Genomic DNA, 22,984 nt, shown 5'->3' with positions numbered 1-22,984 from the left:
TTATAGCACTTTTGGCAGGATGAAAGACAGGTGAGCTCTAAAAAGTGTACTGTTAAAATTCCCATGTGGCTGTCACTGTTCAAGTTATGTACCTGTCACTTTTCTACTCTCAACTGGGCTTTGACAAACGTTAACACAATTAAATCCATCTGAAGAGCTTTGAACAATGCCAGTGTCCTACCTTTTAAATTGTCTCCTGCATATCAGTTCTACAGTCCAAATTAATTCAGTTATTAAGTTGTATGTTATCAGAGATTATATTTTGCACAGCAATTTAAACAGTCGTTCTGTCCAGCTATCTAACCACAGCATTGTGAAGCATGCCATGTGTCATATTCTGAAAGAGAGTTATGGCATGATTGTTCCAGCCATGGCCTTCCCCTGAAACCTTGACCACCACCCGAAGGTTCCGCTTGCCCCACAGTGCTTTATCAGCGTCTCTGACAGGTGTTTGGTTTATGTGCTGTCTGCAACTCGATCCTTCACGTGACATCACTGGGGTCAGAGGAGGCACTCCTGTTTAAATCGTGTGGGCTATATTTAGGCCTGTGGTGTTTCTCTGGTTTGTCCAATTTCCAAGCTTCCCCACAGACACAGGGTGTGGTGCTGTATTCAGACACCCCACAACCGTGATACCTGACAACATATTTCATAAGTTTATTTCATGAAAACTGAGGCTATTAACTGTACGTGTGAGTGAGACATATTTTAGTGTCGGCAGTCTTATCATAGTATCAGTTGGTTTGCTGAGCAGTGGAGACAGAGTGGACTTTGCAGATAACAGTGATTTGGAGGACTAGTTGAGCACCAGGACCTCCAGGGCAAGGTGACCTGTGAATTCAGGGACGTGAGAAAGTTGTTCTCAGGAAAAGCTGGCTGGGCATGCGCAGACTCTCCCCCGCGCAGACTCTCCCCCGCGCAGACTCTCCCCCGCGCAGACTCTCCCCCGCGCAGACTCTCCCCTGTGCAGACTCTCCCCTGTGCAGACTCTCCCCTGCGCAGACTCTCCCCCGCGCAGACTCTCCCCCGCGCAGACTCTCCCCCGCGCAGACTCTCCCCCGCGCAGACTCTCCCCCGCGCAGACTCTCCCCAGCGCAGACTCTCCCCAGCGCAGACTCTCCCCAGCGCAGACTCTCCCCAAGGCAGACTCTCCCCAGCGCAGTTACTGTTGGAGTGTGACCAGTTTTTGTTGTTGACGGGACTGGTAATGCCTCCCAGAAGTCTGAGGGGCAGTGAAACTCACCCTTTCCGTTTGAGTGGCTGCGGAGTCCCCTCAGTACAGGACAGGAACAGCTGGATGTGAGTGAGGCCATAGTCGAGGAGCGATTACGTTACAGCCACAGAGGGGTCAGCCATGCTTCCCCAGAAGGCAGGCGGGAGCTCCCCGAATCTGACCTTCTCTGCACCGTTGAACTGCTGTTTGCATCGAAGCTGTTTGCTCCCCTCTGGAAAAACTTGCTGTGTAGACTCTACACAAGTGATGTCGGCGTATGTTAAAGTTACAAGCCGTCTAATATCCCTGTCAGTATATCCTAGCTGATACAGTGAAACATTCACTCTGTTTGGAGTTGAGCATAGTTTTCTCCCTGTATTGACCTTTTTATAGACCTAATAGATGAGCTCAACACACAGACAAAGCCATGTCTTCCATACTCCCTTAGTATGTCCTGAAATTTTCAGTAGCCTGCCTTACAGTTCTCTCGTTTAATTAATGTTGTGTAGTTCACATTCACAGTTCACAGTAAGCATGCTTGAATAAATACACAAATTCTGTGCATATGTGCAATATAGTGGTATCACACACAGTGATGAGACTACATAAATAAGGAAGGGGCATTATGCTTGGGTAGAGGAACAATGGTTCAGTTTGAAGAGGTGGGTGTGCGATGGAGGATGGGGAGCCATGGGAAGCTTGTTTCAGCTCCGTCTGGCCGGATTGGACAGGATGCGCTTGGGACACGCACCTATGAAGAGGGGCATGGCCAGGCATCCTGAAGCTGCAGAACAGAGTCTGACGGGTCTGACGATGGACTGAACATAAGGGGGAGCCTTTCCCTTCGTCCTGCTTGGCGTCCTTCGCTAAACCAACCATTTTCACTCCACAAAATGCAGAAGTAGAGGTTCTCAGGGAGCCGTGGACATTGTTGTCTGAGCCTACAGAAATTGCAGAGACTACACCAGCAGTAGTGAGCTCAACCACAAAGGACCCAATCTGTCCCTGTGTGCAAGTAGGTTTTATACCAGTTTCTGCCAGTTGCCACACCCTGAAAAGGTTAATTATGTAGGGAAATACAGATGTTTCAGAAAACAGCCTCCATCAGATTATCGAGTCAGCACCCTGAACAGCACCCCTACCCCTGTCCCCACCCCCGTGGAGACCCTGATAAGGCTGAAAGGGGCGAGCTCCGGAATCAGAGCCAGAGACCCGCGGCTGCTGTCGTAGGGACGTGAGGTGTTTTTGTCTCACTAATCCCCTTTGAAGAGCACTCCCTGTACCGCGGTTACGCCTCAAGGTCATGCGCTTGCCCTGTGACATTCAGCAAAGGTGTGTGTGTGTGTGTCTGTGTGTGTGTGTGTCTGTGTGTGTGTCTCTGTGTTTGGTGGTGACTCTGAGGCCCCTCCCCCTTTGTGACATCCCTTGTTTTCCTACATTTTATTTAGGATTGTGATTGGCCAAAGGGGCAAAGCATTTTGTCTTTAGTGGCTGGAAAGATAAGGTTGTCTTTTACTTAGTGAGAACACAAGTACTGTACAGAGTCGGTGTGCTGGAAGACGTGCATACACACACATGTGCACACATACACACACACAGAGCAAGTGGGCGAGAAAGTGACAGAGTGAGAGAGACATTTTGAACAATTTAAAGAGACAGAAACTCCACTGACTCCCCAAGCCTTGAAGTCTGGACCAGCGGCCACTCCATGCCATTTCCACCCCTCCATTAAGTCTGTAATCCAGCTTTATCTGCGGTAATTAACCGTGGTCAGACCGGGTCCTGCGTCTGGGGGAGAGCGCTGCCCCGCCTCAGCTGGATCCATTACTCCTGCCTTTCTGAGGTCCTTCAAAAGTGCTTATTATTTCAGTCAAACTGATGAAGTGTCCTGTCAGCTCTTCCAGGCCCGTGGCACGGAACCGGCCGGGACCCGCGTGTGCGGGCAGGGGGTGAAGCCGCGGTGTCGCGTGCGAAGAGCTGCGCCAACCGGGAGGGTCTCGCATAGCTGTGCGCCCACTGTGGCAGTGCGTGTGTGTAGGTGTGGTAAATATGCGCATCAGGGTCCCACTCCAGATACACACTAGCACTGACATGATTGTCTGACTGAGATCAGCTTGGTGTTTGGGGCAGTTAAGAGAAAGGAAGGTTTTTGCAGAGACCGAAGAATACACAGGTGTGGGTAGAAATTTGTCTGCTCACTGCTTGCAGTTGGTGTGTACAGCATTGTTAGACAGGGTATAGAGGAGCTGGGAGTGAAGGTGTCTCACAGAGCTTGTGCTGTACGCTGTTTGCGGTCCGGGCGATACTTCACCACAACTCTGGCTCTGTCTGCACTAGGCTGTTCTAACACACTGTCGCAGTCGAAGGCCTTTGATGGACGCAGGGAGCAGGTGCTTGAGAGGGAATTGGTTTTAGTGCCGGCGTTTTAGGAGAGCGTTGCGTTGGAGTATCCAGTGGTATCGGAAGCTGAGAGGCGTCGGAAGGGGAACACGCAAACCCACGGTGTCTATTTTGAGTTCTGCTCACAAACTCGACTGCCTTGCTCTGCCAGAACTTGGTGAAATCTGAAAAATCCACTCTGACTTCCCTTTTCAATGTGATTTGAATGCTTTGAATGCCCCATCCGATTTCTGCTCAGAGCGTCATTAGACTGTGATTTCACTATTTAATACTGGTTCATTGTAGGCGGGAGAAGTTCAATGAACTCTCACTGCTCCCACTGAGAGGAGGGTATTTCTGTAGTTTAATGAAGGACTCTCTCTATTAACAGAACTGAATTTTGTGTTTTCTGATGAAATGATGAAAAAGTCTGCTTTGGTGAATGGGGGGGACAGGGTTGTAATGCTGCCTGTGTGTTAGTGAGTCGGAGGTCTGAAAGCTGGTGTGTGGGTAATTTACATCCCTCTGTGACTGTATGCTCTCACTGGAATCCACATGCAGTTCAGTAACGGTAAATCGAGTAGAGGTGTAGCTGAGTAGGAATGACCCCTGGTTCACTGCATCCTAAGGTGGCGATCAGCTGGGAAATACTGTTTTTCAAAGGAATATTTGTTTTCAAATGCAGGGAGTTTGAGAAAGTGCTGCTAGGTCCATTTCAGACAGGTGTGCTACCAGCCAAATTGGCTTCATTCAGTATGGAAGGTGTTTATTCTCTGTATGTACTGTTGTTGATGTGACCCTATAATACGCTTGTACCTTAAACTGCAAGTTGGTTTGGATGTGGGTGTCTTTTCAAATAATACGTGTAAATGTAATGCAAGGTAACTGTTTTGTAGTCACATGTCCACGGTCGCCACGCAGTTGTGCATGTCTTGCAAAAAGATGACCATGGTCTAATTAACTTCCTCCTGTACCTCAGGGAAGAGACCAGAGGCCTAGCCTGGCTCTTCCTGCTTGTATAATTCAGGCTCCTTCGATGATTTAATTAAGAACGCGGAGTCACACCCTTTCCTTTCAGATTCTCCTTTATCTCTGATTACAACTTGGACGGTTTGGTAACCGCACGGCCTGTTCTTTTCTCTCCGATGAGAAGAGAAATGAAAGACTGTGACAGGGGAGAAGGAGGAGCTGGAGGGCACAGAGTAAAATATGCAGAAGTACAGCATGAGGTGAGAGTAATTATGCCTTCCCTTTCTGTCAGTCCTGAGTGGCTGGCTGTATAGAGGTGGCAGTCCATTGGGCTGGTCTGGAGGGATGGGTTGGGACTCTATCCAAGATGTGGTTAAGCAGATTCATTCAGATATTCTGATGATTTATACCCAATGTGTGTGTAAGCTCTGTTTCCAGGTTACTGCTGGTTTCTTGGTGTCTCTCATCTTGCTGGTACCATTGGAAGAGATATCAGGAAAGCTTCCTAAGAGGCTGAGACAAACATAGCTGGATGTTGTGTACTCTTCTCTGCATGTGCTATGCACTGACTTTGTTAGATGCACTATTACACTCTTCAGCCTGTAAGTTGCTCGGGATAAGAGTGACTGCTAAGTAACACCCGACATCTGGACAGCAGAGTGTAGTAGAGTTTAGAGTAAAGAGTAGAGTTTGGAGTAGAGGTTGGAGTAGCACAGAAGGTGGCAGGTTTGAACATGCTGAACCACTTCAGTAAATATCCAAATAACTGTCATGTTAAATGTAACCTAATACCATATGCTGATATGCAAATTAAGAATCACAGTAGTAGATTTTAGCTAACCAATAATTGCAGTCACCAAAAACGTTGCCATCCAGGTAAGTCCAAGCATAACATAAGATGTCTCACTGAAGCAGAAATGAAATCCCCCACCCAAAACCATGAGCCCTGCACCTCCCCCGGCCTCCGCCGGCCTCCCCTGGCCTCCTCCAGCCGCCCCCTGGCGCTGAAGAGGTTAAACTGTGGTTGTAATTGGCACCCGCAGCTGCGGGCTGTCTCAGCAGAGGGGCGGGCTTGCAGCCTCCGCTTTGTGTGACAGCTGCCTAATTGGGCATTCTCCCCCTGTAGCCGGCTTGCTTCCCTCCCCCCTCTCCCCCCGCCCCCCCGCCTGGCTGCTGACGAATGGCAGCGGATTACAGATGAGGACGGGGTGACCCGCTCGACCTTCCCGCCCTGCAGTGGGAGGGCCCCCCCCTCCGTGCAGGCTGGGCGCCGCGGGTCACTGGAGGATGAGGTCGTGAGAAGGTGGACACTCTGCCAGGTGGCGGATGACAGGGTGTCACATGACAGTTGCCTGATGTCAGTATGTCAAGGGCACTGTCTCTGCTCCCCCCCCCCCCTTCTTTTGTGTATGTGTGTGTGTGTGTGTGTGTTGGGGGGGGGGGGGGTGTTTGTTAAAAGGTGTTTTGTAACAATTTCTCTCAGCGCGAGTCGGCGGGTGACGGCAGCAGGTTCTGCCGGGCGCCCTGTTTTTTCAGCCGTTTTTAATTTGGTCGTATTGTTTGCCTCTCTCTCCCTCGCTGCTCTACAGGAGGCTGCCGGGGTGAGGTTGCGTCCTCTCGTTAAGAGTGGATAATCACGGTCGTTATGCACTGTAATGAAATCTTCTTGCTGCTGCAAAGGCAGCATCCCCCCTCTCTCTCTCTCTCCCTATTTCTCTCTGTCTGTTCCTCTCTCTCTCTTCCCACTTATCTTTCTCTGCCTCTCTTTCTTTCCTCCTTCTTTCTCTGTCTTCCTTTCCCTCCTCTTTATCTCTCTGTCCTTCTCTCACTCTCCTTATCTCTCTCTGTCCGTCCATCTCTCTTTCTGTTCACTGGCAGTGTTTGACACACGGGATGAATTTTCTCACAGCATCGCGGAAGAGCGATGTGCGGCGTGTGAGCTTTTGTCCGGGAAGACCGCGGTAGCGTATAGTCGGTCAGCGCGTCCACCCCAGCGCAGTCCTCAACCCGGTGAGGAGGCTAGCCCTGCCGTTTCCTGCGCGAGACGCTCCGAAGGGCTCGTCCTTTTAGCGTAGCGTTCCCCCTCGCGCCTTTGTCCCCCTCACTGCAGCCCCCTCCCTCCGCCGTAACAGAGGCAAAGAGGCAGCGGCGACTTCACCTCCGCTGGGGCTCTGTCTCCCCTCCCCTTCAGGTACAAAAAAAACCAAAAAAATCCCTCGCTAGTAAAACATGATTAATTCCTTCACTCCTCGTATCTGTTTGCGTGTCCATGCGTGTGCGTGTGTATGTGCAGGCGTGTATGTGTGTGTGTGTGGGGGTGGGGGGGGAGACAAGTGTGACAGAGAGAGGTGGGGGGGGGAGGGGGTGGGGGGGGAGGCAGAGAGATGGCAGTTACTCCAGGTTTAATGGTGACCTTGTTATGCGAGCCAGGAACCAGAGCGGGGCTGATGGAGCTGTCTGATCCAGCGCAGCCTCGGACGTGCAGCCTTGATCGGCGACAGCGGTTATCTGTGAGGACGACCGCACGCCCCTGTCCGCACCCCGGTCAGGAGCGAGGGCACAGGAGGGTGTCAAGTCGTGGGGGAGAGAGAGAGGGAGAGGGAGAGGGAGAGGGAGGGAGAGCGAGAGAGAGAGAGAGAGAGAGAGAGAGAGAGTGAGAGATGGACAGAGGGAGAGAGGGAGAGGGAGAGAGAGCCACATTAGTATTCCAGTCGAGTGTTCCTGCCTGCAGAGCAAATTGATTACTACACTGTACCTCCACTTGCCAGCACAGCTCTGGAAAAAAGGTAGGGCCGAGGATTGTGCTCCTGTGTTGCCGTTACATAAGAATAACACACGGCGCTGGCTTAACCTCCGCGCCGCGGCACAGTGTGCGGCTACAGGCTGGGTCTGTGCGCCGGAATGCCCAACGTGGCTTTATTTCCCTCTGGAAGAGCGGATTATTCTCGCTGTCGCGAGTTGTTGTGGCGGGTGTGTTTGCACAACAGCGGGTGTCCCGTTTGATTGGATTTGCAGTTTGCTGTAGTGGCGCTGTTTCCATTTCGTCTGGAGTAAGAGCGGGGATGGCGTCTCCTCAGCGCTAATGAGAATGTGTTCAGGGGGCGCTAGTGTGGGGTAGCATGTAGGGTGGGAGTGTGCGTTATAGACAGGGGGCGCTAGTGTGGGGTAGCATGTAGGGTGGGAGTGTGTGTTATAGACAGGGGATGCTAGTGTGGGGTAGCATGTGTGTGTCTGTTTTTCATAAAAGAAGGACACTGATAACCAAAATGTTCCAGGTTCAAATCCTGAGCAAGACCTTATTTGCATTCGTTTTTATTAAAGATACACTTAATCATGACACAGCCATGTGAAGTGTGTGTGTGTGTGTGTGTGTGTGTGTGTGTGTGTGTGTGTGTGTGTGTGTGGGGGGGGGGCTGTGCCCTCATCCCCTGTTTCTGGTGTCAGACTTTGTGTAGACTTTTTTGGAGGAGGCGCTGTGCTTGCAGACTGTAGCTTCCTCTGCGTGCTGTTAATTCACTGCTACAAAGATGTATTACCGAAATGAGGTCTTGCCCTGACTTATTATGACAACACCAACTAACTTTTGTGACATTGTTGGCTAACTTCTTATGACAACTGTTGTCCTCACTACAGACCTCAGACCTGTCTGATTTTTTTCTGTAATAATCTGTGACGTAGACATAATTTTTGACGTGACATTTGGACTGAAGGTTCCCCATCTCCCCCATCTACCTTTTCTGCATTTCTTATATTTCTTATAATGGCATAAGGAGGGATTTTGTTGTAGCCTGTGCCCCTTGGATGGACAAGACACTTGAAATGATGCTGTGGGTTATCATGTAATCATTTTGTTTTGAAAAAGGTCAACTTTAATGACAGGGCAATTTGTTTAAAATTATAGAGCAAAGATATAAAAGGATTTAATTTAAGATATTCCCAACACCTCTTCTTGTATTTTGAAGTTCCTAATTGGCCTGTTGACTGTTTGGATTTCAGCAATATAGAGTAGGTATCATTATTTAATGAGTTTATGGTGGGGGAAAATGTATATTTTAGGGCAGGTTTTTCACATCATATATGGAGATGTTTACTTTAGCTCAGTTCATTCATATTGATCGAACCCTGCCGTAGTGACCCACACTGTGGTTAGGGGTTCATTACTAACATGGACCCTGGAGAGCAGTACACGTTGGAATGGCTAACGAGGCTTTCCGGCTTTGATGTACTAATCCTCAGGGCCAGGATCTCCAGCCCTCCCTCTCAGTTGAAAGCCTGTTTGAGAACAGGCATGGAGGGCAACTGGCTGCGGCCTTTCCCCCTGTTGCTTTCCGCACCACCTACAGTGTGTTCCCCAGTGGGCTCATGCACACAAATCACAATAAACCCTGACTCCTCCGCTCTGCCTAAAAGCTGCTGCTTTTAAACCAAGGGAGAAATGAGCCTCCCACTGCCAGCACTGCAGGCCGGCTCCTCGGCTCCTCCCATCAGTCACTGCGGAGGTACAGGGCGTTAACAACACCCGAGCAGATGAAGGGGCATTAATAACACCCGAGGAGAGACCGGTGTGGTAAAAACACACAAACAGTCACAGGATCGGGGGGTTAAAAACACCTGAGCAGACACAGGATTAGGGGCATTAAAACACCTAAGCAGATACAGGGGAAATAAAAATACCCAAGAAAACACAGGAGCACATGAGAAGAAGCAGTAGCGTTAAAAACACCTGACACAGTCACACGTCACTGTGTCCTCCGCTCTCTGTGCCACGCATTGTTCTTGGCTTTGGCCCGAGTGCAGAGCAGTTCTGTTAATTGTGTGGGGAACAGGTGCAGGGAGGTGGGGGCTTGTGACAGGAAGGGGTCTGGTGTAATTGCTCTTTGTAACAGGGGTTTACCGTAAGCTGGAGGTGTGTAAACATTCACAGCCACTGTGCGGTGGATCACACCGCAGACGCATGCTGCTCCCATTGGTTGTTGGCGTGGGTGGAGCTTTTGGGAAGGCATGGTCAGGAAATGCCATTGGTCAGAAACACAGCAGGTTCCTGATGTTCATTCACTGGTACCAGCAGGGGGGCAACATCATTGTGATGTTATCAACACCACTTCTGGTTTTCTGGGAATCGCTGGCACCAGCAGAGGCATTGAGCTGGGAACAGCCACTCACAACCAGAACTCAGCAATGTGAGACAGGTCACATGAGAGCTTCCAGGCCAGCCAATCAAGTGTCAGTGTGTCCCTCTGTTAGGAGTGTCATATTTCTTGACTCGGTGGCAGAGGAGGTCATTATTGTTTTTATTTTCTATTTATTCATTTGGCAGATGGCCCTATCCAAAGGCATCATGGTACGGCATGGCAGATCAACAGGAACAACACTAACGACAGTACCACAGGGACAGGGGAGCCAGGGGCTCAGTGTAAAACGCAGTGCTAAATTATGGGCATACAGTGATGCTGTGAATGCACTGGCATACGCGCAGAGCCCAGCATTTACCCTTATGAGCCGTACGCACACAGAAGTAACATTAGCTCATATCACAGTGTTGAACAGTATTCTGAACATTATTGAACAAAAACCATTAACACCAATAACAGTGTTAGTAGGTCATGCTTTGGGTCATGCTGGGGCAGTGTGAATTGCAACCCAGCAGTCTCCACAGTGATTGGCTGTGTGTGGTTCTATGTCATTCAAGGCTGAGCCACAATGCCTATTCTCTGGACTGAAAGCTGGAGAGCAGAGACTCTGTGATGTACTCTGCTTCAGACAGTCTTTGTGCGTTGGAGAGAAACCCTGGTCATAGTCCTCTGAGGTTAATATTATTTCAAATGAAAATCTATATATCCAACTAAACTAAACAATGTCTATGAAGCTCATTTACTTTTATTTATCTGGTTAAATCCAACATTTAGAATGAATTTTCAGGGGCTCCTGAATGATTCATGAATGCTTATTATTCATTCTAAAAATCAAAATTACTGTGTATATCCAAACACTTTGCCTGTTGGGGATGCCTTTGTGCTTCCCCAGGCTGTGTTTGATCAATGTGGAATAAATAGTCATAGGTGTAGATATAGCAGAACTGATAAGAGCTTCAGGGCAGAAGACGGTTAGATGAGCAGAGTGGGAAGCTATCCATGTAGGCCCATTATCTGGCCTGCTGACAGGGGCACCCTCAGAAACGCGAACACCACCATGCTCTGTGGCGTGGTAATGTAGGTCACATGGCTGTGTTTTTAGTGCCATCCTGGAGCTGTAATTGGTGGGGCATGCATCTGCACGTTTTGGGCATGATGTTTTGAAAGTGGGTCCCAGTGACCTAGTTTGCAGGGCACTCTGCCCCTGATTGACTGAGTGACGGAGCGTTTAACCATAGTACTGTTACTGTGAGAAACTTAATACTGCTGCTGTCAGTCAGTCTCCACTGAACCTGAAGCAGTGAGGCTGGTTCAGAGGTTGTTAAACAGCTGTTTGTTGTTACAGCCATATTGAACTGTCATACTACTGGTTTCTTTTTAGGCCTTAAGAACATGAGTTAAATTTTCAATGAATCTTCTCACGTAATCCGCGTTAAGTCTTCAGCAGCATCCCAGCAGAAGACATGTCGAGTTTAAGGCCTCGCTGTGTTCAAACAATGGAGCAATGTCATGACCAACGGAGTGGGAAGAAACGGATGCAGAAGTGAGCTGTGTTTTGTGCGATCGTTCACTGAGTGGAACCTTTACGTGCCCTGAGGTTATGTGCGTTTGCTGAAATCCCACGCTCAGATTACCTAACAGCGTTCGGCCCTTGTCCTCGCTTTAAACTCCGACCTTGGCGGGCCTCTAACGCTCAGTCCGCCTCTGCTGAGCAAGTGTAGTCAGACATTAGCAGCGTTACTCACAGCCAGGGTGAGTTTGTCACTTTTTATTAAAACCGAAAGCTTTCTATTGGCGGCAGCAGCTGTTGCATCAAGTCTAACGCCTCAGCAGCACCAGTGACCTTGACTGCAGCCGTGGTCGCTGTGTAGCGTTTTTTTCCCCATCATGCATTTTAAATAGCTTAAATGGATTACAATTCCTGGACAATGGAAGTAATTTATTATCCTGAGTTTTTGGGACAATTAATCTTGTACCTCTCATTGGAGCAGTGGTAGATTGTCTTTGGATATCAAACCTGTGCTTTTTTTATCAGGCCCCGTGCTGACATAAATCGCACTTCTCCCTCAGCTCTTCATTCAGTGTGTCTCAGTTACTGATGGTGAGCGTGTGGTGACATCGTATTATGGAAAGTCTGTGTGACTTAGGAACACTGTGTGATGAAATAGCTTTTGTGTGCATGTTGTAGATCAAGAAACTGTCACAGATAAAGGACAAACCTCCTCCACTCAGAAGAAGTGGATTCCGGCTCCTGGTCTCAGGGGTTCTGTGGTTTTTAATCATTCCAAAGGGCAGATGCATAATCATGTCTTGGCCTCACTTTTCCCCCGCTTCTTTTAACATGACATGTGGATCCGTTGTCACATAATCGGAAGGTAATTCCACACGTAGCTAATACACTTGTGTTTATGTGAGGATCACAAAGTCACCGTTCCAAAAAACAAACAAAATAAAAACTGTTTTGGGCATGTTTAGTTGTGTGAATGAAAGTCACACAGCATCTTTTATAAAAACTGTATAGCAAAGCTTGGTTCTCAGTCAGTGCTCTTTAGTCTCAGTCAGTAGGGCTTCTTTTGTCTCAGTCAATGATGTATCCTAGCAGAAATTAAGTTTTTGGTTTAGGATGGTGAAGTACTCACCAAAGTCAGTGCAAGACAGTAAAACCCCGTACAGTTGTAATGGTCATATATTCTGTGCTTTGACCAATCTTACAGTGCCTCGCTCTAGCATAGCAGCTTTTGTTGGCAGAGATGCAGTCAATAAATCCTTTAAAGTCATCTTTTCAGATATTTCATACTTTTTAAAAGCGCTAATGTGTGGTGGGGCTAATGCCTGTTCCACCTGACTGAGTTAAAAACGTGCTGTTAAAGACACACCAGCTTGTTGCCTGGATGGGCCAGATTTCCTTGAAACGCAGAGGATTTTCATTCACCTTGATTTAAGTAGCCCTGTTGACATGCCCAGCTGTTGTCTTCGGGTTTATGTGTTTGCATTTTGCCCTGTCAGAAATTGCTCCAACAATTCTTATTCAGTGCCACCAAAGCTTTTTTAGGGGTTGAAAATATGTACCAATAAAGTAGGAGCATTCTCATACTCATACATTCTCATATGTCAGATTTTGTTCATTTCAAGCCAAAGTTGAGGAAACTTTCTCATTTTTTCTCCCTATATTCCTCCTGTGGTCAGATAACTGTACAAAGCCCCAATTTTAGCAAGGCTCTTCAGACGGTGTTGAGAAAATAAAGTTAATCTTAATGGACCACTGCCTTGAAAGATTATCAGAAGACGTCAGATGCCCTAATTCAGCAAGGTACCTTTAATTAGTTGCTGCGGTCAAATCAGGGGCAGTCAGTTCAGTTAATCTTGTAGCACAGGCTTGGGGACCGTTGCCAGTTAGCCTAACTAATGTTCTGGCCAACACAATGTGTTTTCAGCTGTCTCGAAAGTCATCTTGTATTTTGGAAGAGAAAGGATTTTGAAATTGGTACGGCTTTTACTGCGACTCGTCAGATATTGAGATGAAATATTGAGCCAAATAAAGTATCACTTCCTGTTTCTTTTGAATCCTGTTACCAAAGCATCCTTTCAATCAAAGTTTTATCAGGTGTGTCAAAAGCTCACTGTTGTGTCACAGCATCAGAAGATTGTGCCAGAACTTCAGTAGAGCATTTCAGAAACTCCCCAACAATGTAATGTAAACTTGCTGTAGCTTTGTCATTCTCTGTGAGTATTGAGGGGTTACTGCGTTCAGCCTAGCAGCTTCACATTAGCTCCACAGGAGGCTAATATTGACAGAGGTATAGAGTGGAGTGTCATCATTGTTTGCTTAAATCAATTAGCCATCCTCACCACTTAACGTACAGTCGGGATTGTGGCGGATTGGCAGCGGAGGGAGGTGGGGGGGGGGTGTTCACTGGGAGCTCGGCAGCATCGAGCTGAAATCTGAAGCGTCAGATTTAATTAACCTTTAGTGGATGCAGCTTTGACTTTGGGACTCTCCCTGCCTCCTGGAAGGAGAGGCGCGAGGGGCCTCCGCCTGTCTGACAGATTCCAGACCCGGGGTCTCTGTGCGGCGTGCGCTGTCACACGTGAGTCGCGTGACCTTGTCACGGAGCCACGCTGACACGGACCCGCCCCGCGGGGGCCGGAAGGTTGTCGGGACGACAGGGTCCCCGCTGCCTCAGATCCCCCTCTCCCACCCCCCTCGCCCCTGCCACCTCCTGAGTCACCGTAGCACAAGGTGCCAATTAGTGTCAAGGAGGTCGTTGATGGCCACCTCATCTGAAGGGACCATGGAGCAGACGAGACTGCCTCAGTGTTTCTGAGGAGAATGCTGCCTCCCATTTGGACTGGAGAGAGCGTGCATCTGAAATCTGGAACACCCCCCCTCACCCATCCCCACAAAAATGAGTTAGGATTACTGGAATTGAGCTGCTCTTATCTGATCTGGAAGGCCTTGAGTTGGACCCAGACCAGTTTTACTCTAATTTTTATTATTTTTTCTTTCTGTATCTGGGAAGTATGTATCTTGCAATTAGTATCTTTGTGCTGCTCAGACGGGTAATTTTGGGGGTTCAATTTCTCGAGGGTTTCTGGAGGCCATCAGGAATCTAAATGCATTATTTTACATGGGAACACAATGATTTTGTTTAGGATAAAGAGTGTAATTTCCAAGGAATTTTAATGTACAGTGTTCCTGTCGTAGGCCATGTCTCAGTGAGCCTCTTTCAGTGCAGCGTTTGTAGCCGAGAGGCTTCGTCCTTCTGAAGGGGCTCCGTGTGGGTGCTGAGAGTCCCACACTCCACGCGTACAGGGTGGGCTGCAGCTGCAGGCCCTCTGCATGCTGGGAAAAGGCAGGGTAGGTCATGGAGAGAGGGGTAAGGGAGGCCACTCTGGATCCACTGGAAGGAAAGGATGGATTTGGCTGCATGTAAACTGAATGTGATGTGGATGTGAAGTTAGGTAAAGATATGAACTGATGGTGGATGTGACGTTAGGTAAGGCTTTGAACTGATTGTGGAGGCCAGCTGATAGGGGACCGCATTGGAGAGCTTGTCTGGGCATGGGGTGAGGGTGGAGCAGGTGCTGGATTGCAGTCTTGCGAGAGCTGTGACCACAGAGCAGAAAATGCAGCAGAGAGCGACTGACCCCAGATCAGTTTTATCTTTCGAGTGGTTCGAGTGCCGTGGCCACATCAGAGGCAAGCTGCTTAAAGCTCCCTGAATTCTTAGAATGTAGACTTATTATTACACACGCCATATTTACATGGTGGTCCATTCTCTTTTGAATGACAGAATTCCAAAGCCCCCAGCCGTGATGTGGTGGCAGTAATTATATTTGCAGGGTTATTCAAGCAGTTATTTTTAGTGTTAACACTGGAAAAACACTGTCAGGATATTTACAACAATACAACAATACCTACAGTGTTGTTTTGCCTTTTGATTCATTACAGTAAAGTTATGGATGCAGGGATTGCATGATCCTTTTTATATTTCTACTGATATTGTGCATCTTTCTGTATTCAGAATGCCATTGTGGATGTGACCTCCAGTTATATTATTGAAATGAACCTGGGCAGATGACTCTCAGTGCCATCCGTCGCTGTGATTGGCCAGTCACTCTGCCTGGCACAGTGGTGTGTGGGAGGTGTGTGTGCACGAGCACTGCGTTTAACACAATACCTGCCAGGTGTCTCTGCCGTTCCTTTGCTGATTAGCGTTCAGGTGTGAACGAGCATGCTCCAGCTGCATGACTCCGGGGCCAGAGTGGTGGGTATGGGTGTTCCTGTCCGTCTCACCCCCCCCAAAACTGCCGCTGTCCCCCGCTGGTGTGCGTGTGGGATCCAGAGCGTGTCAGCGCAGCTTGACAGCCCGCTCGAGCGTGTCAGCGTGGCTAATCCCGCGGGATGATCTTTTGGGTTGGTAATATGAGTGGCAGGCCAGGGAGCTGTGTGTTCGCGTGCTCAGAGCAGCGGAGTGGAGAAGGGCCTCTCTTCCTGAGGACCTGCTCCTGCCTTCACTCAGCTCCTCTCTGTGGGCGAACAGAGGATTACTCTTCCACTGAAAGATAAGCTGCACAATGAAAACGCAGCCTTATTGTCATTTTGTTACATGTTTCAAATTATTTATTTTTTTGCAATAGAAAGTTCCTGGGGACCGGGGGCTGTGTTCTCTGATAATTGTGTAATTCGCGGAGGTGAAACGGGCACATTTAGCTGTTTGCTTAATATTCTTCTGTAGGCTGCAGAGATATTCTGTTATCTCTTTTTATTATTCTTGTATGCCGAAAGTTGGAGAATATTGTTTCTGGAGACTGTTTGAAAGATAAGGCGAGGATAGAGATGCCAAAAAGGTGAATTTACATGGGAGTGTAGCCAGTGCAGCAGAGCAAGCCTGCAAGGACTTGGGGTGGGGTTGCTTTGGAGTCGGGATGCAGAAAGAATGTCATGTTTTGTCTTTGGGTGTGTTGGGGGGGGAATGTATCAAAAGGTTCTCATGTCGTGTCGCTCCTGTTCTTTTGTAGGGCCTCTGAGGGACTGTGAAATCTGGAGAGCAGGAGGACGATACTGACGTGACAGCTCCCAGCCCCCCGCCCGCCCCTCCAGCAAGGGCCCCCCGCCAGATATCCTAAACATCCGCCAGCACGGAATGCATGGCAAGATCCTGGGTGAACGCGCCTCTCTCCTTGCTGGCTCCGCCGGAGTAACCCCACTCCAGGGCACTGTGTGCGCTCAGGGCTGCCAGCTGGATGCTCCTCCAAAGGCTCTATTCAGGCTTGAAGTTTTCCCTTGGAAGTCCCTTGATCACTTCCCTGGGACTAGGTCCACTTAAAAGTGTGTGGTTTTTAAACCATCAGAGGCAGCTGCTTTTTCCTCTCCCTCTTTTCAGTAAGTTGGAAGTCTCACTTTTGTAAACCGGGGCGTATGTTTTTTCCATAGCAGCACGGAACCATACAAGGGGACCCGAATATTGAACATGACTCATGGGGAAGAGCCTGGCTCCGAGACGCAACAGGATTCAGCTGTTCTAACTTACCTGGAGGGCTTTCTGATGCATCAAGCGGCAGGCGGGCCAGGCGGCACGGGCACGAGGCGATCTGAGTCTGGGCGGGGTGACCAGGAACAGGGCGACAAGGTCCAGGGGGGCCTCCAGCTGCAGAATCATGCTGCCGATCCAAAGCAGGACCACAGCACACCGGCAGGGGGCACCACGCAGCACCTGAAAAAGGCCAGACTGCTTCGCTCCGAGGCCTGGGGCGAGCGGGAGGGCCAGCGGTCGGCAGTGCCGGTTTTGGATTTAAATGGGCAGGCCGGAGAGGCCCTGGACGGCTCTCCAAACTGTAAGGGGGAGAGCACCCTGTTGGCGTCCCTGCTGCAGTCCTTCAGCTCCCGGCTGCAGACCGTGGCCCTGTCACAGCAGATCGTTCAGAGCCTGAAGCAGCAGGACCGCGGCCGGGCTGATGAGGGTGCCAGAGAGGAGAAGGAGAAAGAGGAGGCCCACCCGTGCTTGGGGGCCGCATCCAGTCGCCTGAAGGGCCTCATGAAGAAGAGCAGAATCCAGACCCACAACAGCGTGCCTTTCGGTCGGCGAGCCAGCCAGGAGAGGGTGTCCGAGCCCCCCCAGGCGCGGCTGGGTGGGGCCCCGGCGGCCGGCCCAGACCCACTGTCCTGTGCGGCGCGCCTCAAAGCAGTGGCCAGCCTGGTGAACACCCGGCCCAGCCCCGCCCCTTCCCCGAAGCCCAGCGTGGCATGCAGTCAGCTGGCGCTGCTGCTGTCCAGCGAGGCTCATCTGCAGCAGTATTCCCGCCAGCAGGCCCTGAAAGCACAGCTCTCTGGGCGCTCGGCCAGCGAGAGGCTCGCGGCTATGGTCACGCAGCAAACGCAGGATCAGCAGCCGAGCAGCGCTGGACGGGCTCAGATAGCCCCAGACACGTTAAGCTCCTTAAATGCCAAAAACGGAACACTCCCGCCACAGGCATTAGGCTCCAGTAAACAGAACCTGACGATGGCTGCGGGGCAGGGCAGGGGGCCGGCCTCCCCGCGAGCTCCACAACCTTTCAGAGACAGGCGACCCTTCGACCGGCATGGTGGCCGGCCCTCCCAGAACTGCAGCAGCTTGCTCCTGCACCTGCTGAACAACCACAACGCGCAGAGGCGAGCCAACGGGCACCTTCACGGTCACGGTCACAGTCACAGTCACGGTCACACTGACCTGCGGGATGAGCGCAGCACATTTCCCAGCCGGGGCTCGCCGCTGCCATCAGACAGCGAGTACTCCAACCCGGAGACCAGCCTGCCTCGGGACAGCAGTGATGCTGAGAGTTCCTGCTCCAGCAGCTCCCCCATCGACCTCTCCGTCAGGGGTAGGGGCGCCGGCCTGGCACTCGGCTTCTCTTCATCGTCGTCTTCATCTTCCTCTCTCGACAGGCTCACAGAGTCCCTGATAAACAAGTGGAGGCCAGAGAACCCCCCGCCAACCCCAGCCAGGCCCAGAGAGCCAGAGGCGGCCTCGCTGATGAAGCCCCACCACAAGGTGACGCTTTTGCAGCTACTGCTGGACCACAAAAACACGGCTGTAAACCAGGTGAACAGGAGCACGGATAATCTAGAGTTACGGCAGGGCCTGAGCCCACAGCCCAGTGGTGTGGGAGTGGGAGTGAGCAGACAGACGCCAGCTACCAGGTGCGAAGAAGCCAGGACACAGAGCCCCCAGAGTGGGCATATCGGGAAGAACCTTCAGTCCCCGCCCACCTTCTCTTATGGGCAGGACTCAAATGGCAGTGGATCCCCATACAGGCTGTATGCCTCCCCTCCTGCTCAGACTATTCCCCTGAATCTGTGCAAATCAAAACCCTCCCCGGGTGATGGCAATGCCCAGGAGCCTGCTTTCAGCGCCAGCATCCTACTGCAGAATTTAGCCCAGTGTGGATTAAAAAGAACTGCCTCTTCCCCTCCGTCAAAGACTCCAGCCAAAAAGCAGACTCTTGACTTGAAAGGGGACCAGCCGGTCACTCTTCTGGAGAGGCTTAGCGCGCCCATTATGAAGAATAGTCCCCCCGTTGCAGACGGACCCCGTGCAAATTCCGCCAAGGTCCCATTTGTGCCAGAACCTTCGCCCCCAGTCTCAGAGATTGAGAACCTTCTGGAGAGGCGCACGGTTCTGCAACTCCTCCTGGGAACAGCTAGTAATAAAGAGAAACCAGTATGTGGCAAGCGGAAGCGAACGGCAGCCCAAAGCACGCTGACAGAAGAGCAGCCAGAGAAATCTGAGAGCCATGGCAGCCTGAACGGGCCCCCACTGGACATCAAGATCAAGATGGAGCCAAGAGAGGAGAGTCCTCTGTCCGACTACGAGGAAGAGTCAGAGTGGTGGCAGAGAAGGGGAGGGGAGGATGAGAAATGCCCCCCTCAGAGGGATGTAAAGCCTGAGCCGCTGTCCCCGGAAACTGTCCCCAAATACGGCCTACTCAGCCAGCTTTTGAAGCAGCAGACCAAAATCTGCCAGCTGAACATGCAGACCGGTTTACACTCTGGCACTGTGAAGGAGGAGGTGGAGGACGTCCAGGGGCCTGCCATACCAAAGAAGCGGAAATTCTGCGCAGAGCTGGAAGATCGCCTGAGCGGGGAGCCGTTTATGAGTTCAGGCAGCAGCGACAGCACTCCAAAAGATGGATCTGACAACGGTCATGCCATCTCCAGCATGGCCGAGGGACAGAAGTTGAAAAAATTGGAGAGTTTGGACGAGGCCAACTCTCCCGCCACATGCCCCGTGAGCGAGTCCCTTCCGAATGACAGCCGGGGTTTCAACGTCCTAAAGCAGCTCCTGCTGTCTGATAACTGTCTGAAGGACCTGGCCCAGCCTGGGGGCTCCGGGAGCCCCTCCAGCCCTCAGGTGAATTTCAAGGTCAACGGGAACGTGCCGAGCAAGCCTGCTCCCAGTCACGGACTCACCCACCTGCGGAGGGACCTGAGCCCACCCAGTGACTTCCAAGTGGTGAACGGGGTTTCCACCAGCCGCAGCCTCCCTGCCTCCCCTCCCTGGGGTGTTCACACCCCGGCGCGCCACTCCCCAAAACTGAACCTCGTCCCTATCAAAAGAGATGCTGAGGGCCCTGTCCAGTGGGTGGTCAGCGGGGAGGAGAGACATGACTCCCCTCGACTGACCAGGTCCAACCCCATACTGTACTACATGCTCCAGAAGGGGGGCTTCCAGCTGGGCCGGGAGCGGAGGGGCCGGGAGGAGGGTCCCTGCGGGGGACTGCGAGTGAGGGAGAAGCAGGAGACTGCCGACCACGGCCTGAGCTCCAAACATCTCCTGCACCTGCCAGACGAGAGGCCAGGGGGCACTGTGGAGCGGCACAACGGGTCTCTGAAAAAATGCTAATTACTAAATTATGAATTTTTTAAAACAAATGCCAATATCTGGACTGAAAATTATTTTCTGTTGGTGTCTGTTTTGCTTATTCATTTGCTGGTTTGCCTTGATCCTTATGAGAGTTTATAAGAAGGAGAACACAGCCAGTGCAGGTGACATATGAGTAATATCACACACTGACAAAACAGAAATCCAAAGCAGCTTTTTCATTCAGAATGTTTCCTTTGGATTTTTTTGAAGAATTTATACTTATATTTTGATGTTCATACTTTTAAACAAAGAGGAGTTTCATTAAGTTTAAACCAGTCAGAATGTTTAACGCTGAAGTAAAACATGAAAAATGATAATTGCCAGCTGGTACCCAATATTTTGGTTTCACCTACACATGGCATCTGGTATAGTGATATGAGCGTTTGTCCCTATGGTTACTGTCTATGAAACCTGTGATTGTGTGTAGGGTGAGAATGGCAAATGCTTTCCACACCTCTGTCCTCTTGACCACAAATTGACTGTAATACCAAATCACTTTGAGTCACAGTAGTTTTTCACGTTCATCTACTACATCAAGCTCTCAGCCGAGTACTCGGTGAATGAAAAAAAGAGTGTCTCGTATATAGTAACCGTAGTCTCTAAATTAAACCAGACCACAAAACACATAAACATACTGCAGGACTTTGAAACCTGTGTGTAGCTAATATGGGAAAGGATGTAAGCGTAATGGTAATAAAAATAATAATGATAGACTGACCTACCTTCAAAACTATATATATGTAATGTGTACATCTGCATTATAAGTCTGCATTGCACAGTAATTCAAACGCAAAGTTCCACAGAAGGCTATGCATGTGTCAGAGATTTTTATACAATCATTCTGTTGATCCAACAAGTGCCGAGATGCAAGGAGTCAATCTGGGGACAGATGTGTGAGCTGAAATTTAAAAATCCACTTTGTCCTTTGATTTGGAATGAAGCTGTCTGTGCTGTGAGATGTTTTCCAGAGTTGGGCATGTTGGGAAACATCACTCTTCTTTTTCGATGATTTTTCTAGGTTCTTTTGTGATGTTATGTGCTCTGTTATGGACACCCTGTAGCATTTTAACAGTGCCAAGCCAAGTGAAAAGTCATATTAAAATGTGATTAAAAAAAATATTATAAATGGATAATAGTTATGGAATGGCTTTTCAGCTGAAGAAAAGCAAATGGCTGTTGATCACCCACGCTGTGAAAATGCCAAGATGGTTTTTATATGTACATATTGCAGCCCTTGTGTTTTTTAAGATCACATAATTCGGCACATGCTGCCATTTGAATATACTGCCGTTCTGCAGATCAAGAGTGTATTGGCAAACCAATCAAAGCGATGTTGCCCATAAACCTTTGAGATTTGCAGTGAGGAGCATGTTGTGTTTTCGGTCTGTAGGATACTGCCACCCTGCTGGTGAGTGAGAGAGAGATATTCCCTGAAATGCTCCGCCCTCTTTCGCTGTTTGTTCAGTTTCTCTTTTGTGTTGATTTTGAACCCCACAGACGGGTGCATGGAGGGCAGTTCCTACAGACGTGCTGGCATAAATCCCTCACAGGACATTTTGATGTCTTAAAGTCTGATATATAATATCTATTGTTTTTTCTTTATTTTCTCTCAATATTGTACACATTGAATTAGGTATGAAGAGTGGTTTAACAAAACTATATTTGTGTAAATAGTGCTTTCTTTTTGAAAGATAGATATTTTGTATGGTTTAACAGAAAGATGATGTAATAGTTTTCGATTCACTAAGCTCATGTAAATACTGTATAACAATGTACATACTTGGACTGAAAATGATGACCTTTGACCTGTTCTTTTTCTCCTTTTTTTGCATGTGTCACTATGTTGTAAGCTTATGATAATCTTTGTTCGGCAACATGTTGTGTTACGTATGATGCTCTACACGGCTGCCTGTTGCATGTTTTACGCATGGGAAGGCCCACATACAAGTACTGGATGTGGGGAAATTTAAAGTCTTAAATATTGGTCTTTTGCCACAGAGAGCTCATTACTTAAAATGTGAACAGTCGGTAAATGAAATCATAGACTGAATAGAAAATATTTAAACTTAAAAAAGACTAATGTGCATTAAATATTTGTTTTCTTTTGTTTCTACTCCACTGGCATTGATCCAAATGCAAACCCAACCACAAAGAGAGCAGCTCAGTGCAAATTGAGGTCGGAGGTCACCACAGTGCGCTGGGCTGAAAAGACACACATTTTTGTCAATACATCCAAACCTCTTTCCATGTGACAAGCTGAAATATAAAACTATATTATTTGTTTTTTTAATATTATTATAATAATTATTTTCTTTTTTGGTGTTTACTTGCACAGATTTTAAATAAAGTACTAAAATGCACAATTTGAATAAATATAACGTGTCGTTTCCTTCTTACTTACATTGTGTTTTCTCTTTCTGTTGGACTTCTGTGGCTGACAAGTTAAAAAGCAGCGGTCTCGAAGTGTTATAAAGGCCTTTGTTTTCAGGTGTGTGCACTGATACATTAAACCCGCTACACACTGTCTCTGCAGAGCCTGTCTCAATGGAGGGGAATACATTTTTATTTGACACCATCAGCTCTTGTAAGACTCCACCATCTGAGTTAAGTCAGTCTCCCAGCAGTGTGGTCCAGGTCAGAAAGCTGGCGTTGGCATTGCCCTTTCAAACACAGCACAGTTGATTTTTTGTGTTTCGCTTCATCAGCATCAGCAATGGCTTAAGCCCCCAGCCAAAAATGTGGCTTCAGATGTGAAAGATGTTGTGGCTGCAGACTTTACTAACCCAAACATGCACTATACAGCATTAGTGGTTAAGAGATTACCAAGCTGACCACACGCTGCTCTGAGTTAGTGGTGTGCACACATGCATGGCAGCTGTAGTCTGACT

The 22,984-nt window shown here is 49.2% G+C and overlaps 1 protein-coding gene across 3 annotated transcripts in view; it reads left to right on the top strand.

The window, feature by feature from the left end:
* Positions 1-20,262, top strand: part of nrip1a (nuclear receptor interacting protein 1a) — a 34,665-nt gene extending 14,403 nt beyond the window's left edge. For 2 of the 3 annotated variants that reach the window (XM_036537540.1, XM_036537542.1), the window contains exon 2: positions 16,216-20,262. In XM_036537540.1, the coding sequence (XP_036393433.1) occupies positions 16,668-20,075 (3,408 nt within the window). In that variant the 5' untranslated portion in view covers positions 16,216-16,667 and the 3' untranslated portion in view covers positions 20,076-20,262. Of the gene's footprint in view, positions 1-7,244; positions 7,348-16,215 lie in introns of those variants that run through there. The other variant, XM_036537541.1, reaches the window with a different exon arrangement.
* Positions 20,263-22,984: the final 2,722 nt, after the last annotated feature.

The sequence above is a fragment of the Megalops cyprinoides genome, chromosome 9 (assembly GCF_013368585.1).
Source record: "Megalops cyprinoides isolate fMegCyp1 chromosome 9, fMegCyp1.pri, whole genome shotgun sequence".
Taxonomy (NCBI): domain Eukaryota; kingdom Metazoa; phylum Chordata; class Actinopteri; order Elopiformes; family Megalopidae; genus Megalops; species Megalops cyprinoides.
The sequence above is the reverse complement of the archived record's forward strand: the minus strand, read 5'-3'. Positions and strand labels throughout refer to the sequence as shown.